The 19,257-nt window shown below is 55.2% G+C and overlaps 2 protein-coding genes across 5 annotated transcripts; one reads left to right on the forward strand and one right to left on the reverse strand.

The window, feature by feature from the left end:
- Positions 1-1,388: 1,388 nt before the first annotated feature.
- Positions 1,389-6,021, reverse strand: CD164L2 (CD164 molecule like 2). 4 transcript variants are annotated; one of them, XM_059137830.1, is made up of 6 exons: positions 5,864-6,021; positions 5,230-5,397; positions 5,058-5,129; positions 4,466-4,514; positions 2,248-2,388; positions 1,389-1,698 (listed from the first exon to the last, which is right to left on the reverse strand). In XM_059137830.1, exons 1-6 carry the CDS (start codon positions 5,949-5,951, stop codon positions 1,692-1,694), a joined length of 525 nt encoding a protein of 174 aa, XP_058993813.1. In that variant the 5' UTR covers positions 5,952-6,021; the 3' UTR covers positions 1,389-1,691. The 4 variants fall into 4 exon arrangements, with proteins under 4 accessions (XP_058993813.1, XP_058993811.1, XP_058993812.1 ...); XM_059137828.1 differs by having other exon boundaries at positions 1,389-1,871; XM_059137829.1 differs by lacking the exon at positions 1,389-1,698 and adding an exon at positions 1,871-1,973.
- Positions 6,022-11,965: 5,944 nt separating this feature from the next.
- GPR3 (G protein-coupled receptor 3) lies at positions 11,966-15,218 on the forward strand. The gene is made up of 2 exons (XM_059138318.1): positions 11,966-12,092; positions 13,172-15,218. Exon 2 carries the CDS (start codon positions 13,177-13,179, stop codon positions 14,167-14,169), a length of 993 nt encoding a protein of 330 aa, XP_058994301.1. The 5' UTR covers positions 11,966-12,092; positions 13,172-13,176; the 3' UTR covers positions 14,170-15,218.
- The last annotated feature ends 4,039 nt before the right edge of the window (positions 15,219-19,257 follow it).

Below are 19,257 nucleotides of genomic sequence, written 5' to 3' on the forward strand. Positions count from 1 at the left end.
GGCGCATTCTCCCCGCCTGCACTTAGGTGCTGGCTGGCGAAGCCAGGGGAAGGGGGTGGGGGCCAGGCAGGAGAAGCTGTGTGTGCAGAGGCTTGGAACAGACAGAAAGCAAGACGGGCCGGGTAGCAAGAGGGAGATGCAAGTATGGAGAGAGTGGTGCTCAAAGGGGAGGCTGATGCCGGAGATCGGGGCTCTGATGTTGGGGGTGAGGAGACGGACTGCATGGCCGTGGCGGCACGGGTGAGCTAGGAGGCCAAGGAGGAGCAGGAACTGCTTGTGGGCTCTCCCTGACGCCCCGGGTCCCTCAGAGCCCATCCAGCTGGAGTGCAGAGAGGCTGGACCTGGGGGAGGCAGAAGCTGAAGGCTATGCAGGCTACACAGTTGGAAGGGTGACGGTGACCTGGGTGCCGACGGAGCACGTGCACCTGCTCTGAGTTGCCCCGAATGCCACTGAGTCAGACCCTGCTGTGACCCTGCTTTACAGATGAGAAAGCAGGGCCAGAGCTGGGAAATCTCTTCCTCCGATTCACACAGAGCTGCAGGGCTCCACAGGCTGACCTCGCCACTGCCACCGTGACCCTCTCTGGTCCCTCTACTTCCTTGGACAATCATGGGATGAAATCAGATAACACTGTCCCTCTCAGCCACGTGTCCTGTTTCCAGCTGGTGCCCAGCCATGGGGGATGTTATCAGCCAGGGAGGGCTTCTGGATGGGGGTGGGGGAGGAGGTGGGCACGGGAGGGCAGGGGATTTCCAGGAAGCCCTGGGTGAGGAAGGCCAGTAGTGCAGAAGTCGCTGTTGAGTGCAAGGGGCATCTCCATCTTGGCAGGCACTGGGGTGGGGACTTAACTTTAGTCGCTGAGAGAGCCTGGAAATGCCTCTGCAAGGGAATTCTGACCTTCTGCTTATTCTGGAGCAGAAAAACCTAGATTCCAAGCCCAGCCCTGCCCCATCCCCCTGTGTGATCTTGAGCAAGTGTACTTACCTTGCTGAGTCTCTATAGACTTATCTATAAAGGGCCAGACAGCACGGGGAGGGTTAAATACATATAACAAATAGAAAGGTTTTAAAAGGTGATTGGGGCACCTGGGTGGCTAAGTTGGTTGTGTCTGCCTTTGGTTCAGGTCATGATCCCAAGATCCTGAGATCGAACCCTGAATCAGGTTCCCAGTTCGGAGGGGAGCCTGCTTCTCCCTCTCCTTCTGCCTGCTGCTCCCCCTGCTCACGCTTGTGCTCTCTTTCTCTGTCAAATAAATAAATAAAATCTTTAAAAAAAAAGAGAGAGAGAGAGTTGATTCAGTTCAAGGCTGAATTCTCATGAAGGAGAGGACGATGGCTCACCCCACCCCCCAGAGATGTACACACAGCCCAAGACGCAGGACATGGAGCACAGTGCTGCAAAGAGTTCTTTTATTTGAGGGCAGTGCTAGGCCAGGCAGATGGGAAGAGGCAGGCACAGACCCCGTGCCAGGCAGGGGGCCCGCAGACAAAATGGGTAAGACAGGAGATGGCTGAAGAATGTTCTCGGCTGCAGGTACCAGGCCCGGGACAGGAGGCACTGAACCTGCTTGACAGCCCACAGGGGCCAGACATGGGTGGCCAAAGTTTTTCCCACCCCCAGTGCCTACAAGAGGGCCCAAAGGGCGCCCTCTTCGTCCTCCTTCTCCTGTAGAATCCAGGCCTGAAGGGGGTCAGATTCTGCGGAGGCCAGACAGAGAGGGCACTCAGGGCGGTGGTGCTGCCTCGGCTGAGCGAAGACCCCCACCCCCTGATGGCAGGCAGTGGCTGGAAGCACACACGTTAAGGGAGGCCACAGCGACCCGCCCCACTGCACACACAGGCACACAGGGGCCTCAGGGCAGATCCCCTTCCTAGAGGAAAACCAAACCACACACGTGTCCCAGGCTCCTGCCTGTGGCCACAGGGCTGCAAAATGAAGGCTTGCCTGGGGTGTCACCTACTGGCTCTCCTCCCTGCCGGCAGCATGAGGGACAAAGATAAGTGGGCTCAGTTGCGTTCTCAGACGCAGGTCCAGGCTGAGTCCTGGCCCCAGCCAACAGGGGACAGAGGGAACCCCATGCGTTGAGGAGGGAGAGGTGTGGTTCCCATGGGTGACGTCAGGAGGAAGACATTACCCTTAGGGCCACCCTGTTGAAAAGACTGCAAACTGGCACTAAAAGGGACCCAAAGGGCAAGAGTGGGGTGGGGGAAAGGCACTGGGACTCCACTGGCTGGCCAGGTACTCACAGTGTCTGGTAGGTGCTGTCCTTGGCCTTGAGGAAGCGTAAGACGAAGAAGGCCGCTGCCTGCAGGCTCAGCACCAGCACGACGCCCCCAATGAAGCTGGCCCCGTCAAAGCCAGGGCTGTGGGCTTCGGGAACTGGGGGGCTACCTGCAGGGTGCAGGTCAGAGCGGGTCACTGTGGACCAGGATCCCAACCCCACCCCGATAACCAGCGCAGGCCTCCTGGAGGCCCCGGTCCTCACAATGGGAGACTCAAGCAGCAGGCTCAGAAGTTCGGCCCAATCTGTACCTCAATGTTCATAGCAGCAATGGTCACAGCCGCCAAACTGTGGAAAGAGCCAAGGTGCCCTTCAACAGATGAACGGATAAAGAAGATATGTTCCATATGTACAATGGAGTATTATGCCTCCATCAGAAAGGATGAATACCCAACTTTTGTATCAACATGGACGGGACTGGAGGAGATGATGCTGAGTGAACTAAGTCAAGCCAAGAGAGTCAATTATATGATTTCACTTAATTGCGGAGCATAAGGAATAACACGAAGGACATTAGGAGAAGGAAAGGAGAAGTGAATTGGGGGAAATCGGAGGGGGAGATGAAGCATGAGAGACTGTGGACTCTGAGAAACAAACTGAGGGTTTTGGAGGGGAGGGAAACTGGGGGATGGGTGAACCTTGTGGTGGGTATTAAGGAGGGCACGGACTGCATGGAGCACAGGGTGTGGTGCATAAACAATGAATCTTGGAACACTGAAAAAATTAAATTAAATTTTTAAAAAATAAAAAGTTTGGCCCAGATCCTGTGGCCAGCTGGGAAGTGCCCGGTGGGAGGGACAGTGCCTGGCTAGTGGCGGGGGCGGGGGTTGGGGGGGGCTTGGCTCCAGCCCTGGCTCTGCTGCAGTTGCTCTGTGGCTTGATATCTTTTTACATCCTCTCTGGGCTCAGGACGGCAAGGTCCTGAAAGCAATGAGCTCCCTCCTAGCCTCCCTATCCCACTCTGGCCGGGTGAGGTAAGGATGGACCCAGAAGCTGGGCCTCCAGACCCCTTTGGCTCAGTTTCTTTTGGCCTTGGTTCTCCGGGTTCAAAGCCAAAATGCAGATGATACTGTCCCTTTTCAATACTCCTAAGTCCTGACACTAGAGTCACCCGATGTCAGAGCCCTTACAGAAGGAAGAAGTGGGGGCCCATGCCCTACCAAGTACATAAATGGAGACTAGGTGATGTACATCAGAGGGAGAAGCTGGGTTCTGAGGACCAGACCTGCCCAAAGTCACCTCACAGTTAAGACAGAGCCAGTCACACAGTGTCCTCTAAACATTAAACATTTCTGCTCCTCCCCACCCCCCCGCCGCCGCCCAGGCCCATCTTAGCGCCCAGTTGCCAGGCTGTCTGGGTGGCTCCCACCTGTGCCACGTTAGCCATCAACTCCCACTAGGGATTCGATTTCAGGCCCTAGGCCAGGTGCCAGGGCAGGGCTGGTGGCAGAAGGTGATTCTGGGGCAGTGGAGAGGGGCCCAGCTGGGAGCTGGCTGCACCTCTCGGTGGGTATAGCTTGTGTAAGGGGGTCGGAGAATATGAAGGGCAAAGGGTGGTCCCAGATACACCACAGGGAGCCCCAGAGAAGGACACTGGGGGAAAAGTAGGAGAGGGAAGAAATGAGCTGCCCAAGACCGATCTAGGGCTCAGCCAGAAGGAGCTGAGTCATCAATAATTCAGCCTCCAAGATCAAGTTTCTGGCTTTAATTAACCAAAGCCTCTGCAGTCATCCCTATCAAGCCTGGTGACCTCTGGGCCCTGAGGGGCAGTGGGAACCAAGAGGCAGAGTTCTTGCTTCTGCTCTGCCAAGAGCCTGCTTTGTGAGGTAGTCACTGAACTACACCTCCCTGGTGGCCTGAGCCAGCCACAAATGCTTCAGCACCAAGGGCAGGTCCTGAGAGGGTCAGCCTGAGCTCCCAGAACTGGTCTGGGGAGAGGGACAGGAACCATCACTTCCTCATCTCTTTCTATGCATCAGACACTGAACTAGGCTCTCTACACCTGCTTGTAAAATCCGAGCCGCAATTCTGTGAGGTATTACCCAACCCATTTTACAGATGTGGGAACAGTCTCAACAGGAGAAGTCACAGGGCTGAGGTCACAGGGCATGTCAGCGCCTGAGCCCAGCTGTCTTTGCTGGCCCCTCTAGTCCTTCCACCACTCCCATTCTCCCGGGTAGCACCTACCTGTCGTGACTGTCTTTGGTTCATAGGTGGGGTAGTGGTGGGCAGCTGGAAAGACAGGGAATCCATACTAAATCACCTCTCCGACTCCCTGACTCCCACCAAGAACCCAATCCAGGCCAACAACTGGACTTCTGATTCACATCAGGACCCCTGTTCCAGATCCAGGTCCAGCTAACATACTTTCAAGCCTCAGTTCATACAGTTCCTTCCACCAGATGTGCCCTCTCTCCATTTCTTTTAAGGGTCATCTTTGATGACACCTCCTCCAGAAAGCCCTCCCTCCATTCTCTTCTGAAATTCGGATTCTGAAGTCCTCACTGTTTTAAATTAGATGGGCTCGCTTCTCCAACCCCTCCACACATCTGTCCTGGATCCTTTGGCTGTGCCAATTTTTAAATGGGGAAATAAGCCAGAGAGGGGAAGGAACTTCTCAATGAGCTAAAGGCAGAACTGAAAGTGGACCCAGGTGTTTATGAGCATAGTCTGCTCCCCGAGAGCAGCTGGTTCCTTCCTGGAGGGAAGGCTCTGTCTGGGGACACCTCAGCCCCCTCTCTCCAACTCAGCTTAGGTCAGCAGGAGTCCCCTTACCTGGACACGACTCCGAGCGGTTATAGACAGAGCAACCTTCCTTGGCCACCTCAGCTTGGGCCACACAGTGTCCTGGTGGGAGAAGGTATAGGGGAGAGATTTGGGGAGAGGGGCCAAGGCCCTGGGGTTCTGAACTGGGGGCACTCGATTTGGGGAGGGCCCACCTCCATACCTGGCTCCTCAGGCCGGCACTGCTCCCACACGCAGCCAGAGAGATTGTGTGCTTTGTGCCCCTCCACACAATGCTCACAGAGCTTGAGCTGTTTGCAGGCCCCTCGGACAGCTGGCCAGATGTTCATGCGGAGCAGAGCTCCCCGCCCAAAGCCTCGAGCTCCTTTACCTGGGAGTGGGAGCAACTCCTTGAAACTGAGCTGCATCAGCCCTTCCCTGCTACTGTGGTGCTCACCCTTTTGCACACATACACTCACCTGGATCCCCTAAGGCCCACTACATACCTGGAGTTTCCACAAGCACACGGTTGCAGACACCCCAACCTCTCCCACATTCACCCAGAGTCCCCTCCCTTTGCATACACCTGGGGTTCCCTGATAGATGTGGAGCTGCCTACCCCAGACATACCTGGGGTCCCTTCACTTCCGAACACTTGGAGCCTATTATATACGATGCTCCACACATGGCTAGAACCCCCTTCACCCACCGCTTGAGCCCTGAACTCTCTGAAAAGTCCCCTCCAGCCCCCCCGCCCCCCAGCCCAGACCGCTCCAGAACCGGCGGCTGGACGAAGGCAGGTTCCGCCTGCCCCTGCCCGGGCTGGGCCTCCAACCAGACCCTGGTCCGCGCGTTACCAGCCACAGCGAGCTGGGCACACAGGAGAAGGCAGCAGCAGCCGCCACAGAGCGCGACCCGTAAGGCGCGGGGTCCCGGCGCGGCCATGGGCGGGGCGGGGCCGGGGTCGGCGGAGAGCTGCTGTGGTGCGTCCCTCCCGGACTCGGTTCGGCTGGGATGTGGGGAGCGAGACCCAGGCAACCTGGGCGTGGCCAGGTGGGCGGGGTCATTCTGGGGCGGGGCCGGGCCCACAGTCGGGGTGGGGCCCGGTCGTCGGGGGCGGGGTCATGTGGGGGCGTGAGTGGTGGGCGCGGCCTGGCCGAGCCTGGTTCCGCGATCTGGGCGGGGGCTCGGACAAAAGGAGGCGGGATCCAGGTGTAGTAGCAACGCCTGGTCCTGGGAGTCCTCGCCAGCAGCTTCCCGAAAACTTCGCGGGGTAGTTAGGATCCCTACTTCACAGGTGAGGAAACTAAGGCTCAGGAAAGGTGAGTGAGTAGGCGCAGGTCACAGTGCAAAATCTGGATTCGAAGCGAGGTGACTTTCCCGCAGGCCGGACCTTGTTGAGTGAATCCAAATAGGCCCTACGCCCGGGGACTGGTTTCGCCCGGCCGCTTGGACTCTGACCGCCCACCTCGCTTCACCCCTTGCGCACTACTCTCTTCTGTCCCTCAGCTTCCCACCACGCCCTCCGACCAAGTTATTGGTCTCATTATTAGTAGGACAATTGGAGGTGTCCACAGACTTCCTTCCGCATCAACTCCTGCCCTGGCACCGGCCTCTTCTTGTTCCTTCCCCCTCTGTATCTTCTCCTCGGGTTCCTTAGAGGGCATCCCCTCTTTTTCCCCCTTCTCTTTCACTTCCACTCTCTTTCCCCTTCTCTGCTGCCTCTCCTTTTCCTCCTTCCCCCTCTTCTTCCTGGTGGCCCAATTCCTTCCTGAGACCTATTCCGCCTCTCCTGGGACCAATTTGGCCATTCTTCTGCCATTGGCTCTGATCTGAAAGCCATCAGGTCCCCTATCTCCATCTCCAGCCCAGTGTTCCCTCCCCAGCTGCCACCTGTAACTAATAATACATAGTTCACACTACTGACCTCTTACTCTTAGTAGAGTATACATTCCATTAAGAGCTTTCTTGCAGCTTCTCATCTAATGTCCATGACTACCCTCTAGGCATGGCTTTGTTATCCCCAGTTTGTGGGCTTCAGGAGTAAAATCCGGCACCTGGCAGGCTCAGTCAGAAGAGCAGGTGGTTCTTTTTTTTCTTTTTTTTTTTAAAGATTTTATTTATTTATTTGACAGAGAGAAATCACAAGTAGATGGAGAGGCAGGCAGAGCGAGAGAGGGAAGCAGGCTCTCTGCTGAGCAGAGAGCCCAATGCGGGACTCGATCCCAGGACTCTGAGATCATGACCTGAGCCGAAGGCAGCGGCTTAACCCACTGAGCCACCCAGGCGCCCAAGCAGGTGGTTCTTGATCTTGGGGTCATGGGTGTAGAGATAACTAAAATAAGAAAATAAATAAATAAACTTTAAAAAAAAGAAGTAAAATCACCTGCCCACGGGCACATAGTTACAATGAGGGGGGATAGGATGTGAACCCAGGACCCAGTGGGTCCATCTGCTTCCTGGGCACCTTCACCTGAGTGTGTCCCAGACCCCTAAAACTGCCCCATTTCTCTTCCCCAATCACGATACTTCCTTTTTCCTTCAAAACACGTATCAGGGCACCTGGGTGGCTCAGTGGGTTAAAGCCTCTGCCTTCGGCTCAGGTCATGATCTCAGGGTCCTGAGATGGAGCCCCACATTGGGCTCTCTGCTCAGCAGGGAGCCTGCTTCCTCCCTGCCTCTCTGCCTACCTGTGATCTCTGTCTGTCAAATAAATAAATAAAATCTTTAAAAAAAAAAACCACGTATCAAATGTGTAATTAATTACTCTTTTGTATCCTAGGCTGTAATTTCTATGAAAGCAGGAGCCATGTTTATCTTCTTCTGCAGTTAACTCCCTCTACACTTAAGGGCTAAGTAGGTGTTTATTAAATCAACAGATTCTATCATGTTGTGACTGTATGTTTGTTCTGTCCTTCTGGTCTGTGAGACCCTCAAGGGGCCCCCTACTTAGAATCATTTTAAGTGTTTATTTGTAGATTGTCCATCTTTCCCCATCAGAATGGCGCTCTGTGAAATCAAGGATTTTTGTTCATTGCCTTATCCTCTGTCCCTAGAACCATGCCCGGAAAGTAGCACATGCTCAGTAAAACTTTACTGAACATTGAAAATGCAGGGATGTGGGGGCGCTGGGCTGGTTCAGCATGTGACTTGATCTCCGGGTTGTGAGTTTGAGCCCCATGTGTGGCATGGAGTTTACTTAAGAAAAGAAAGAATTAAAAGAAAGAAAAAAGAAAAGAAAATGCAGGGATGTGGCCAGATCATCTCTTTGTCCATAACACCCACTCAAAGCCCAGGCAACTGTCAGTAAATATCGGGTGAATGAACAAATGGGTCTGTGTTAAGAATGCGTGCACAAACGATGCCCAGATTGTTGGGGCTTGAGCAGGGGCTTGTGTGGATATTATCTGTGCCTCAGATACACACCCATCTTCCATGAAGACATAGGCCCATGGGATTCCCCAAATTGAAGAGAGAATGGTAAGGGAAGAAGTCTTACCTGGAATCGAGCGCTCATAGCCACCTGGTGGTCACCTCGGGAACTACAGGTGTTGTCCGCCCTGGTCAAACTTGACTCCCATGTGAGTTTAGGATGGAATGGAAGGCACACTGGATTTGCAGATAAACCAGCTTTACGTCCCAGCTCTGCCATATACTGTGTGACTGGGGCCAAGTCCTTCATCTTCTCTAGGCCTCACCCATGAAGTGGGGATACGGGGTTGTTCAAAGCCCTGGGATCTGGTCTGGCACCTGGTAGGTGGGAAGGACTGGACAGGGTATCAGTAGTGGGGAGGAAGCAAGGAGATAGGGCAGAGGACATGAGGAGGATAAAAGAGGAAGAGACAGCTCTTTCTCTAGATAGCGGATCTTTGGGGAAGAGAGACACAGGTGGCAGTGATGGCCTCTATTGTCCCATTGGCATCGGGCAGTTTTGAAGCATGGAGGGAGCGCCTGTGGGAAAATCCATAGCTTCACTTGAGTCTCTTGGGTGTCTGGGGTTTCTCATGGCTAGAAATATCACTGTACTCTTTTCCTCCCCCGACTGCCTGAGGATCACCTTCCATTTGGAACGACCCTGTGGCTCTCTGGATCAGGAAGTTTTAGCCAACCAACTACTTCAGTGGAAATGTGGTCGTTGATGTTCTTCACAGCGAGAAGGCAACAGTATCTAAGGCAGAACTTTGGGGGAAAACTAGCCAAAATAGTATAAGACCATTCCAGATGTCATCTTTATATTTGGAGTCAGAACCCATGTTGACAGTGGCGCAGCAACTGACTTGGGCATGATTTACAATTCCTTGGATTGTGAAAGAAAAATGAACCCAAAGACAGCCTTGCAAGACATGGTCAGCTTGAGAAGAAAAAGACCTCAAGAAAAGAGCAAGTAGGACATGAGAACAGAATAAAGAATGTCAGGCACCACACGGGCCCTTGCTGGCTCAGGCCAAAAGGACTAAAGACTCTGCAGTGACTTTATCTGTGGTGATTGTGCAGACGTTTCATGAGAGGATTAATTAACTATGAACATTTGTAAAAAAAATAAAAATAAAAAATAAAATGAAGAACTATTACTGCCACTCAGAATAGCAGAAGATAATCTCTCACATAGCTCTTTCCTGCCAACCTGCCGGCCACCTTCTCCCAACCCAGAGACCAGAGGCGAAGTTGCTGGAACCCAGCTCAGATGGGGAAGAGAGCAGACACTTGAGTTCTGGGGGACTGATGCCCCTGTATGCTCCCTATTTTGCACCCCCCCCCATTCTGGACACTGGGCATATCAGTACTCTCCACTTTCTCTAGACGCTGCTTTTTACTCCAAGCATCCTGCTATAGTGCTGGGTGCTGGTGGCACGAAACAGAACAAAGTCTCTCCCCTCATGGAGCTTATATTCTGGTGAGGCTGATGTGAGGTAAAAAAGAAAATACATAAATAAACACAAATTTAGGAATGCGAAGCTCTGAGAAATAATAACTCAAGGAAAGAGGGGAGAGCAGGTGGGGTGATTTAGGACAGAGGTTCAGGAAGCCTGTTTCAGGGTTGACTTGAAGGCAGAGGCTTGAATGAAGTGAAGGGGTTCTGGGCGAAGGGAAGGCCAGGACCCTTTGCAAGGACACATTCACCTACAATCTGTGCCCTCAGTGGCGGCGTTCCCTGGGGCTTTTCTGCTCACTGACTGAGATCATCTAGCCCTAGAAACTCAATTACTACCTGCACACCTATGCCTTCCAGATGTCCTCCTTCTGCCAGATACGCTACTGGTAGCTAACATAGTGCTGAGAATGTGCCGGGCCCTCCCACCAGTCCTGAGGTAGATACTAACATTACCCTCTCTTACAGATGAGAAGACAGGTGCAGAGTGCTGAAGAAATTCCCCCAAAGTAAAACAGCGAGGAAATGCAGGAACTAGGATTTGACCACCTCTATCCCCAACTCACCACATCCAACTGGAAATGCATCATCTTCCCCAGCCCCTACGCTCTCCTCTTTCCTTGTACTCTGCTGCTGGCCCATCACCTCCTTCCCCCTGCCCCACACTGACTGAGGGAACTACAGCAGTGCCACGGTCAGGGGAGAAGTCAGTGGGGCCTGGGATCTGAGCCCCTCTGGTTTCCTGAAGCCTTAACCTGATCCCTGTCCTCCACCACCATCCCACAGGCCTGGAGGGATCCACTGAGGATCAAAGCTAGAGACAGAGGAAGGAGAAGCAGCCAGTTTCTCTCCCTCTGGGCACATCTGTCACCTCTGGAAAAGTCAGCTGAATGGTGTATTTTCCTGGGACAAAGGACAGGCAGGGCTGGGGAAGATGGAGCTCCTTCTCCGTGCCCTACCCTGCCAGAATGCCTAAGATGGGGGGTTGTGAGAGGTGCCTGCCCTGGGGACTGTGCTGCCAGGTTTTCTGCTTCCAAGTTCTTCCTGGCTCCCCCTCTCCTGCTGCTTCGGGGAAGTGCCCCCCCCCCCCCCTGCTGGCTTTCCAGATCCCTGAATAAATAATTCAGGTTTTGAAATCTTGCCAGACTCACCCCTCCCGCACTGGGAGGGCGCTATTGGGCTGACATGAGTGACGTCATGCAACTCCTTATCCCAGCCCCAGCATCACGAGGACCTTCTCAGGCAGCACCTCACCTGCCTGGTCACTGTCAGTGCAGACCCTCTACCTTGTCCCTCTCACCCTGGAGCTCATTCACCACAGTCACCCGGTATCTTCATTCCAAGCTACCTTACAACCCTCTTCACTGTGTTTTGTCCCCTGGGTACCTCAGCACTTGTGACAGGGTCATGGTGACCTGAAGTCCTATCATCTGGACACTCCATCTTCTCTTTTCCTTGCCATCACCTCTGCCACCCTGGGATCCCTGAGCTCCATCATGTCACAGTCACCCTGACACTGCTATGGTTGCCCTGGGGGCTTCTCTTTCTTTGGCAGCGTCTCATGGCCACCATCCCCCAGGATCCTGTCACCTTGCTCATACTGTCACTGCCACCCACTTCCCTGCTCCTTTGTGCTGCTGTCACCACCACCTCAGGGCCCCATCTTCTTGGCAACCCCCATCATCCTCACGGAGGACGCCCATTCAGCTTCATCACTCCGTCTCCGTCACCCGAATTCCGTCGGTCCCTGCCACCTGAGGGTCCCATCACCCCCACAGTCTTTCCAGGGTCCCTTTCTGCTTCCCCTTATATATTCCCCGCAACCTTCCTAAGACTTCTCCAAGGTATCCCACCGGCGCCCCTCCCTCCCCCAGAAATCCCGGCCCTCAGAGGGCGCCGCGTCAAGGACAGCGCGGGCTGAGTGGGGAGGGGGCGGGGCCGCGGCCACGGTCGCTTTTTATGAATGGGGGAGCGGGCGGTGCGAGGCCTCATTACTATGCCTCGCCGACGCGCGCTGCGCCCCGGCGCGACGCACCCATTGGCCCGTCGGGCCGCTGACGTCACCGAACCAGGGGCCGGGGGCGGGGCGGGGCGGGGCGGGTGACTCACGCCGCTTCTCCCGCGGCCGCGGGGGCTTCTCCGGGTCCGCGGAAACCTTTCGCCGCCCGGACCCGAGCAGAGCCTCCACGCGGCCCAGCCGCACCAGGTCCCGAGAGGTAAGTAGGGGGCCCCGCTGTAGGCATGAGGCATCCGGAAGGGCACGCAGGATGCTGGGGAGCAGGGCCAGCGGACAGGCTCCCGGCGGCCGGCAGAGGTCGGAGGTTAAGACCGAGAATCCAGAATCTGGGTTAGCAGGCGGGGACCCAGTGTCCGGGGTGTTGAGAACCGTCATCTGGGTGACCCCGCGTGGGTGCGCTCTCCTCCAAGGCCCAAGGCCCTGGAGGGACTGATGGTCCTCTGAGATTGGGCTGGCAGGAGTCATCGGAGGCAGGGCCCCAGGTGTCCGAGCAAGAGGTGTCTCACTTAAGGATCTAGACACACGGGCAGGATGCGGAGTCAGGCCCAAGATCCAGGTGTCTGGGCAGAAGGAGGGTTCTGACTCAGGGATCCGGGCCTCCAGCAGAGGGTGTCTGTTCCAAAGACCTGGAGGATCAGGCAGAAAGAGGGGTCTGGCGGAGACAGAAGTCTGGGCTCCTGTGTGTTGGGGGTGGGGCTGAGTTTCTAGGTGGTGTTACCCCAGGAGTGCAGGGTGGGGGCTGGAGGGAGCTTCACGCGCATTCTCTGGGGGCGGAGCCTCGGGTTGGCTGTACTGAGACTCGTGAGGGGTCTGGCAAGCCTCAGAAACTAAGCGTCATCCTCCCTGATGGGGAGGGAGCAGAGCTACCCTCAGTTTAGAGATGTGTTTCCCTTCCCCAGTCCTAGGCCTACCTGGCATCTCCAGAATCCTACCGGCCCCCGGTCCACTTATGGTAGTCCTTCACCTGGTTCTCTGCTGGTCACACAACGTGGGAGAAAGAGGCCTGTGGGGCTCAGGGAGTTGGAAGGGAGAGTGGAGGGACCCAGTACAGTGAGAGGAAAATGGGTCCCTCCTGGGGTGAGGGTGGGGGTAGGCAGGGGGAGACAATGGTATCCTGGAAGGAGCCCTGGGTCATGAGTGGGGGACAAAGCACTGGGACCCAACCAGGTATCCTGAGGAGACACACTCACAATGTATCCCGAGTGGCACGTTGTCCGGTTCAGACACCTTCGCCCAGCACCCAGCCCGCCAGCTTCTCACAGGGCCTTTCTCCTACAGGTACCATGATGTGGGGTGCAGGCAGCCCCCTGGCTTGGCTCTCCGCCAGCTCAGGCAACGTGAATGTGAGCAGCGTGGGCTCAACAGAGGGGTCCACAGGCCCAGCCGCCCCGCTGCCCTCCCCCAGGGCCTGGGACGTGGTGCTGTGCATCTCAGGCACCCTGGTGTCCTGTGAGAACGCGCTGGTGGTGGCCATCATTGTGGGCACTCCCACGTTCCGTGCCCCCATGTTCCTGCTGGTGGGCAGCCTGGCTGTGGCCGACCTGCTGGCGGGCCTGGGCCTGGTCCTGCACTTCGCTGCTGTGTTCTGCATTGGCTCGGTGGAAATGAGCCTGGTGCTGGTTGGCGTGCTGGCGATGGCCTTTACTGCCAGCGTGGGCAGCCTGCTGGCCATCACTGTTGACCGCTACCTTTCCCTGTACAATGCCCTCACCTACTACTCAGAGACAACGGTGACTCGGACCTATGTGATGCTGGCCCTAGTGTGGGGGGGCGCACTGGGCCTGGGGCTGCTGCCTGTGCTGGCCTGGAACTGTCTGGATGCCCAGGCCACATGTGGTGTGGTATATCCGCTCTCCAAGAACCATCTGGTGGTCCTGGCCGTTGCCTTCTTCATGGTGTTTGGCATCATGTTGCAGCTCTATGCCCAGATCTGCCGCATCGTCTGCCGCCATGCCCAGCAGATTGCCCTCCAACGGCATCTGCTGCCTGCCTCCCACTATGTGGCCACCCGAAAGGGCATTGCCACGCTGGCCGTGGTGCTTGGCGCCTTTGCCGCCTGTTGGCTGCCCTTCACTGTCTACTGCCTGCTGGGTGACGCCCACTCTCCACCTCTCTACACCTATCTCACCCTTCTCCCTGCGACCTATAACTCCATGATCAACCCCATCATCTACGCCTTCCGCAACCAGGACGTGCAGAAGGTGCTGTGGGCCATCTGCTGCTGTTGTTCCTCTTCCAAGATCCCCTTCCGATCCCGTTCCCCCAGTGACGTCTAGTCCTATACTGGTGACCCTCCAGCCCTGATCACTACAGAATTCCAGAATGTTAGGTCCTCCAGGGCTTTGTTCCAACCTCCCAGCTCCACACCTCCGAGACCCAGCTGGTTCTGGAGTTTTAGGACCGGATGTTTCACAAGATTCTGTCCAGATCCCTACAGGGCCCAGCTGGCTCCATGGCTCTAGAATGTTCAGGTGGCCAGGGTTCCACTCAGAAATGTCCCACAACCCAGCTGGCTTGGAGTTCCAGAATGCTGCTGGGTGTTTTATAGTGCCATTCCAAGTCCCTGATCTCCCCCCACCCCCCTTTTGACCTTAATCATGTCACTTTACTTTCGGGTTTCCGAGCTAAAGAGTCAGAGAGGTTAATCACTCAGTTGCCTAGATAGGAGAAAGAAAGAAAAATGTATCTATTTCTATGTGCACATACAAAAAGAGTATCTATTTATAATTTATTTATTTACCTATTTATTTACTTATTTATTTATGGGCGGTAAGGGGAAAAAAAAGAGACCCACACCTTGAAATCCAGGCCATACCAGGGTACCCCCCAGTCCCCACATCCCCATTGCTGACCTCAGTTCCTAGAAGGGGGAAAGGGAGAAAGAGAAACCACGTATTTTGTTATTATTTTTGCTTATTTTTTATCAAAGAGATCATAGAAACCAGAGCCTTCTCCCCAGGCCCGCCCCTTTCGGGTTTGCTGGGAGAACACACCAGCCTCTGGTTTTTTATTTTTTTAAGAAGCCATCACCTGAGCAACCGAGAATTCCTCTGCGCTGGGGGCCGGCTGCCCTCTGGTGGCCGTTCGGGGGAAACTGCAGCCCGGCCAGGCAGCCGGGACCAGAACACGCGCCACCCCAAGTCCACTCCAGCCTGGCATCCAGCGCCACAGCCAGGACCTGGGGGCCAGGCCCCACCTTGCGGTGCCCTAGAGGAGGCAGGGTGTGAGCCAACACCTGACCCCTCTGCCAACCGGGGTATGGCCTCCAGTGCTCCCCTATCCCTATCCCCAACCCATTGCTCAATAAAGAATGATTTTGTGATAAGTCTGTTTCTGTCTCTATGCGTGGAGGGGCTGGAGTGGGCCCGATGTGGGCGGAGAGCCTGGAATGGCAGGGGATTATATCAGGCCTGGGAGCCTGTGGAGGGATCTGGGGAAGCTCCAGAGGCAGGGAGGAGTGAGGCTGACAGGTGACACCCCCGCCCCTTTAGAGGCTGAGCTAATGGGCCCCTCTGCTCTGCTCAGACCCAGGCATTGCCAGGCAAGGACCCTACCTTTCTTTTTTTTTAATATTTTGTTTATTTTTTTGTCAGAAGGAGAGCACCCACGTGCACAAGCTGGGGGAACGGGAGGCAGAGGGAGAAGCAAGCTCCTAGCTGAGCAGGGTGCCCCCATGCAGAACTCCAACCCAGGACCCCAGGATCATGAATCAACCAGAAGACAGCGACTTAGCCAACTGAGCCACCCAGGCATCCCAAGGATCCCATCTTTTTTTGAAGACAGGAACCAGGGTGCTAACCCCTTCTCCGGTTGAGAATGCACTTTTGTTTGGAGCTTTGACGTGAAGTTGATGCTCAAAGCATATCCATCTCCTTAATAACAGCTCCTTCTAACTGTGGGTGTTTACTGTGTGCCAGGCACTACTGCCTATGTTACCTCTTTTATGCTGAACAAGCCTCCCATAGGACCAGCAGTATCTTCTCCATTTTACAGATGAGAAAACTGAGGTCATGGGAGGGTTAGTGACTGGCCCGAGGGAACATCCATTTCCACAACCTGTGCTCCATTAGCCAATGGCCTCTCCTCTCCTTCCTTCCCAAGCCTGGAGCTCAGGACATTCTGGACCCTGATTTGTGTTGGGATTCATTCTTGGAGCCAGAGGCCACATTTGGGAGGAGGTTGGAGGGACTATGGTCATTCTGGAACTGAAAGAGCTTCTTTTCTATCCAAAGGCCAGTGATGGTAAGTGTGTGCATTTGAGGACATAAGTGTGTGGGTCCCAAGTAATAGTGTTTCAGAACAAGAAAGAGTATGTTCACCAGGCAAGGGCAGGCACAGGTTTGGAAGTGTAGCTGAAGAGGAAGCTGTCTCTTGGCTTGCAAGGCCTCTCAGCCTCCCAGGGCTCCCAGGTATGCAAAACCTGGAGAAGGAACCCTTAGAACACACCCCCCCCCCCGCCATTATACAGACAGGGAGACTGAGGCCTGATGTTGAACAGTCATTGCTCAAACCCACACAGCTGTGCCAGGCTAAGACTCAGGTCTTTCTCCATTTCCCTGGCCAAGAGCCCTTACACCTAGTGTTCAAGGCTCCTCCCCAACACTGGCCACAGGACCCCAAGGGGAGTGGACCTGTCAACAGGGGCAGGGTCAGAGCTGGTGGAAGGCAGACCTAGGCTGAGCTACACACAGCTCCATTCCAAATACAAAGCAGGGGGTCCCACCAGGTCAGGGGGAGACTTCTTTCCCCACCTTCCTGGAAGGTCCGCGGGAAAAGACACCCACTCAGCAAGCACCTCTCCATGCCAAGCTTTGGCCCAAATATTTCACACATCACCATGACCCTTTGGGTGGTATTGTTCTCCCCATTTTACAGAAGAGGAAGTTGAGGCTCTGAGAATAAAAGCCCTCATTCATTCACTGCTCTCCTTCAGACAACTTTAGTTTCATAGAGGAGACTGTAATAAAGAACCAAGTTTAAGATTTGGTCATGTCAGAGAGCAGAGGGGGAGAAATAAAGCAGGGAAAGGGCATGGGGAGTACGCGTAATCTTTAAAGGAAGGAATCCCAAGAAAGGCCTCACTGAAGGTGACAGCAGATCTACCTAAAGTCACATAGCAAAGGGCCAAACTGGGATTTGAATTTGGGTCCATTTGACTCCAAATCTGTTTCTATCCGGGGTAAGGGAGTGAGTTTCAAGAGGAATTCAGAAACAGCAAGCAAGGAAACCCTGGGCAAGGAGCCCTGTCCCCAGGCTGGGGAGAAGTTGGAGGTCTCTGGGCGCCCCCACACCTTTGGGAGGGGCGGTGTGAAGAAGGGCCTCCTTGCTGCCTCACCCATGTTCCCAAGGAGCCTCCACCAGCAAGGGGGTGGGGGGACGGACCAGAAGGAGAGGGTCCAAGTGCCCATACTATTCTGGCAGGCTTGGCCCTTTGCCTCCCCAATCCCAGCTCCTGGCTCCAGAGCTCAGCAAAGCCAAAGCTCTTTGTCTAGGAGCCTGGGGTAGGCTGCCACGCTGTGGGCCCTAGTCTGTTTGCCTGCCCCTGGTAGTATGGTGGACCTGAGACATTGCTGGAAGTCCATATCTGGCGTCTCTCTGCCTTGGGTTCTGGGCTCAACCTGAGGGATATCTCAGTCTGCTTCTCGGGTTGGAGCCCATGTGCGTGGTGGGGTTGGCTGGCTTCTCCGTCCTCCAGGGATTCTGTAGATACAGCTCAGGTCCTCCCTGCACCCCTATCCTCTGCTTCCTCCAGGAAGCCTCCTTGGCTAAGTCCTCTTGTGACCATGAAGATGTGGTTTATACAAAACACCTTGCTATACTTCTCAAGTAAATATTATAGAGAAGTCTTGCCCTCTTCATCAGCATAGGGGCCCCTGGACGCAGGGCTGTGTGTCCCCCTCCAGCGGAGGGTCCTTGAGAGAAGGAACATGTCTACCCTCTCAAACTAAAGACTTCTCTGTCTCTTACTGTCTTAGATTCATCTGGTTCTCAGCCTGGAGCTACTCAGCACTGGTGAGTGCATGTCTGGTGCATATGTGTGTGGGGAGGGGGTTGTTTGGGGGGTGGGGGGTGTCCAAGGCCCTGACGCTTTTCTACCCCCACGCCTGATACTACCAGCTACAGAGGCCTGGGAGGTGAGCTGGGCAATGGATTGGGGGAGGCAAGGGCTGGAGCCCTGAGCCCTGCCTTCTTGCCTGGGTAAGCCCTAGGGCCCATCTTTCCCTCCCTTCTTCCCAGGTCCTGTGTGGGGGAGGGGAGGAGCCCCGAGTGCTGAGCCCCCGCCGGGGCCATGACCGCCTCTCCCTGCAATAAGTGAGGAGACAGCAGCTATTAATATAAGATGAGTTCACGGGCTCACAGCTTCCGCAGGCTGGAAAACAGGCTCCCGGGGCTGGGGGCTGCGGCAAGTCTGGTCGTCTGTCAGATTCTCTCCTGGAGCCCGGAGCCCGCCAGCCCCACATTCCCCAACTCCTGACACGCTGAGACCTGTATACGTGCAGACCTATGGGCATACACACACGGGCACATGCAGGCCGTTCAGAGAACACACACATGCACATACATCTGGACATGCTTGTCTAGCCAGGTGTATCTGCACGCTGGTACACACACACACACACACACACACACACCATTGCACACATATTAGCGGGCCATGTCAACTTCATGTGCCTGTGTTTGCATGGGAGCACATTTGTTGATGTGTGCACACACCCTTGCATGCACGAGTATGCACACACAGGCTTGGCCTTGTATACGTGTGTGCACATGGGTCCACGCATGCTTGCATACCCAGGCCCACTTGCACACCATCGCACACCCACATATTCAGACACAAAACTGCACATGTTTAAACAGATGGTATCCCATCGGGTACACACATTGCACATAGGACCACATTCAAGGATGCAAATACATGTATGTATGCCCCTTTGCACACACAGTCACACAGGCTCCCCACTGCTATCAGTGCTCAGCAATCATGAATTCCCAGGCAGACCCTTGGTTTCCAGCCACCAGGCGGGCTCAGCCTCCCCTCCTTGTCTCTCCCCTCCCCCACCTCTATGACAGGCAGTAAGTGCTCCTGCCAACCTCAATGCCTGCCTTCGCTTCCCGCCCCCCAGGGGTCCCCAGATCCCTGATTAACCCCCTCGATAATTGGCCACCAGCCCCTTGACTTTGCTGCAGGCCTTCTCAGGAGCTGGGAGCGAGAGGCTGCAAATTGGCCAAGCAGGATGGGTCTGGGGAATAGAATGCCGAGGTCGGGTGGGGGTGCTGCGAGCCCAGTGCCTGGCTACAGCCAGCAGTGCACACCAGTACCAGAGCTTAGGGGAACACTGCCATGATATTCTCTGCAGAGGGCA

Source organism: Mustela lutreola, chromosome 10 (genome assembly GCF_030435805.1).
Source record: "Mustela lutreola isolate mMusLut2 chromosome 10, mMusLut2.pri, whole genome shotgun sequence".
Lineage (NCBI taxonomy): Eukaryota > Metazoa > Chordata > Mammalia > Carnivora > Mustelidae > Mustela > Mustela lutreola.

Excerpts from the sequence above, each read along its gene's own strand:
- GPR3 (XM_059138318.1), top strand. The coding sequence starts at position 13,177 with ATGATGTGGGGTGCAGGCAGCCCCCTGGCTTGGCTCTCCGCCAGCTCA.
- CD164L2 (XM_059137828.1), bottom strand. The coding sequence starts at position 5,951 with ATGGCCGCGCCGGGACCCCGCGCCTTACGGGTCGCGCTCTGTGGCGGC. Across the intron at positions 5,398-5,863 it reads TGCCCAGCTCGCTGTGGCTG|GTAAAGGAGCTCGAGGCTTT; the intron begins GTAACGCGCGGA and ends TCCCACTCCCAG. Across the intron at positions 4,515-5,057 it reads CCGCTCGGAGTCGTGTCCAG|CTGCCCACCACTACCCCACC; the intron begins GTAAGGGGACTC and ends CTGTCTTTCCAG.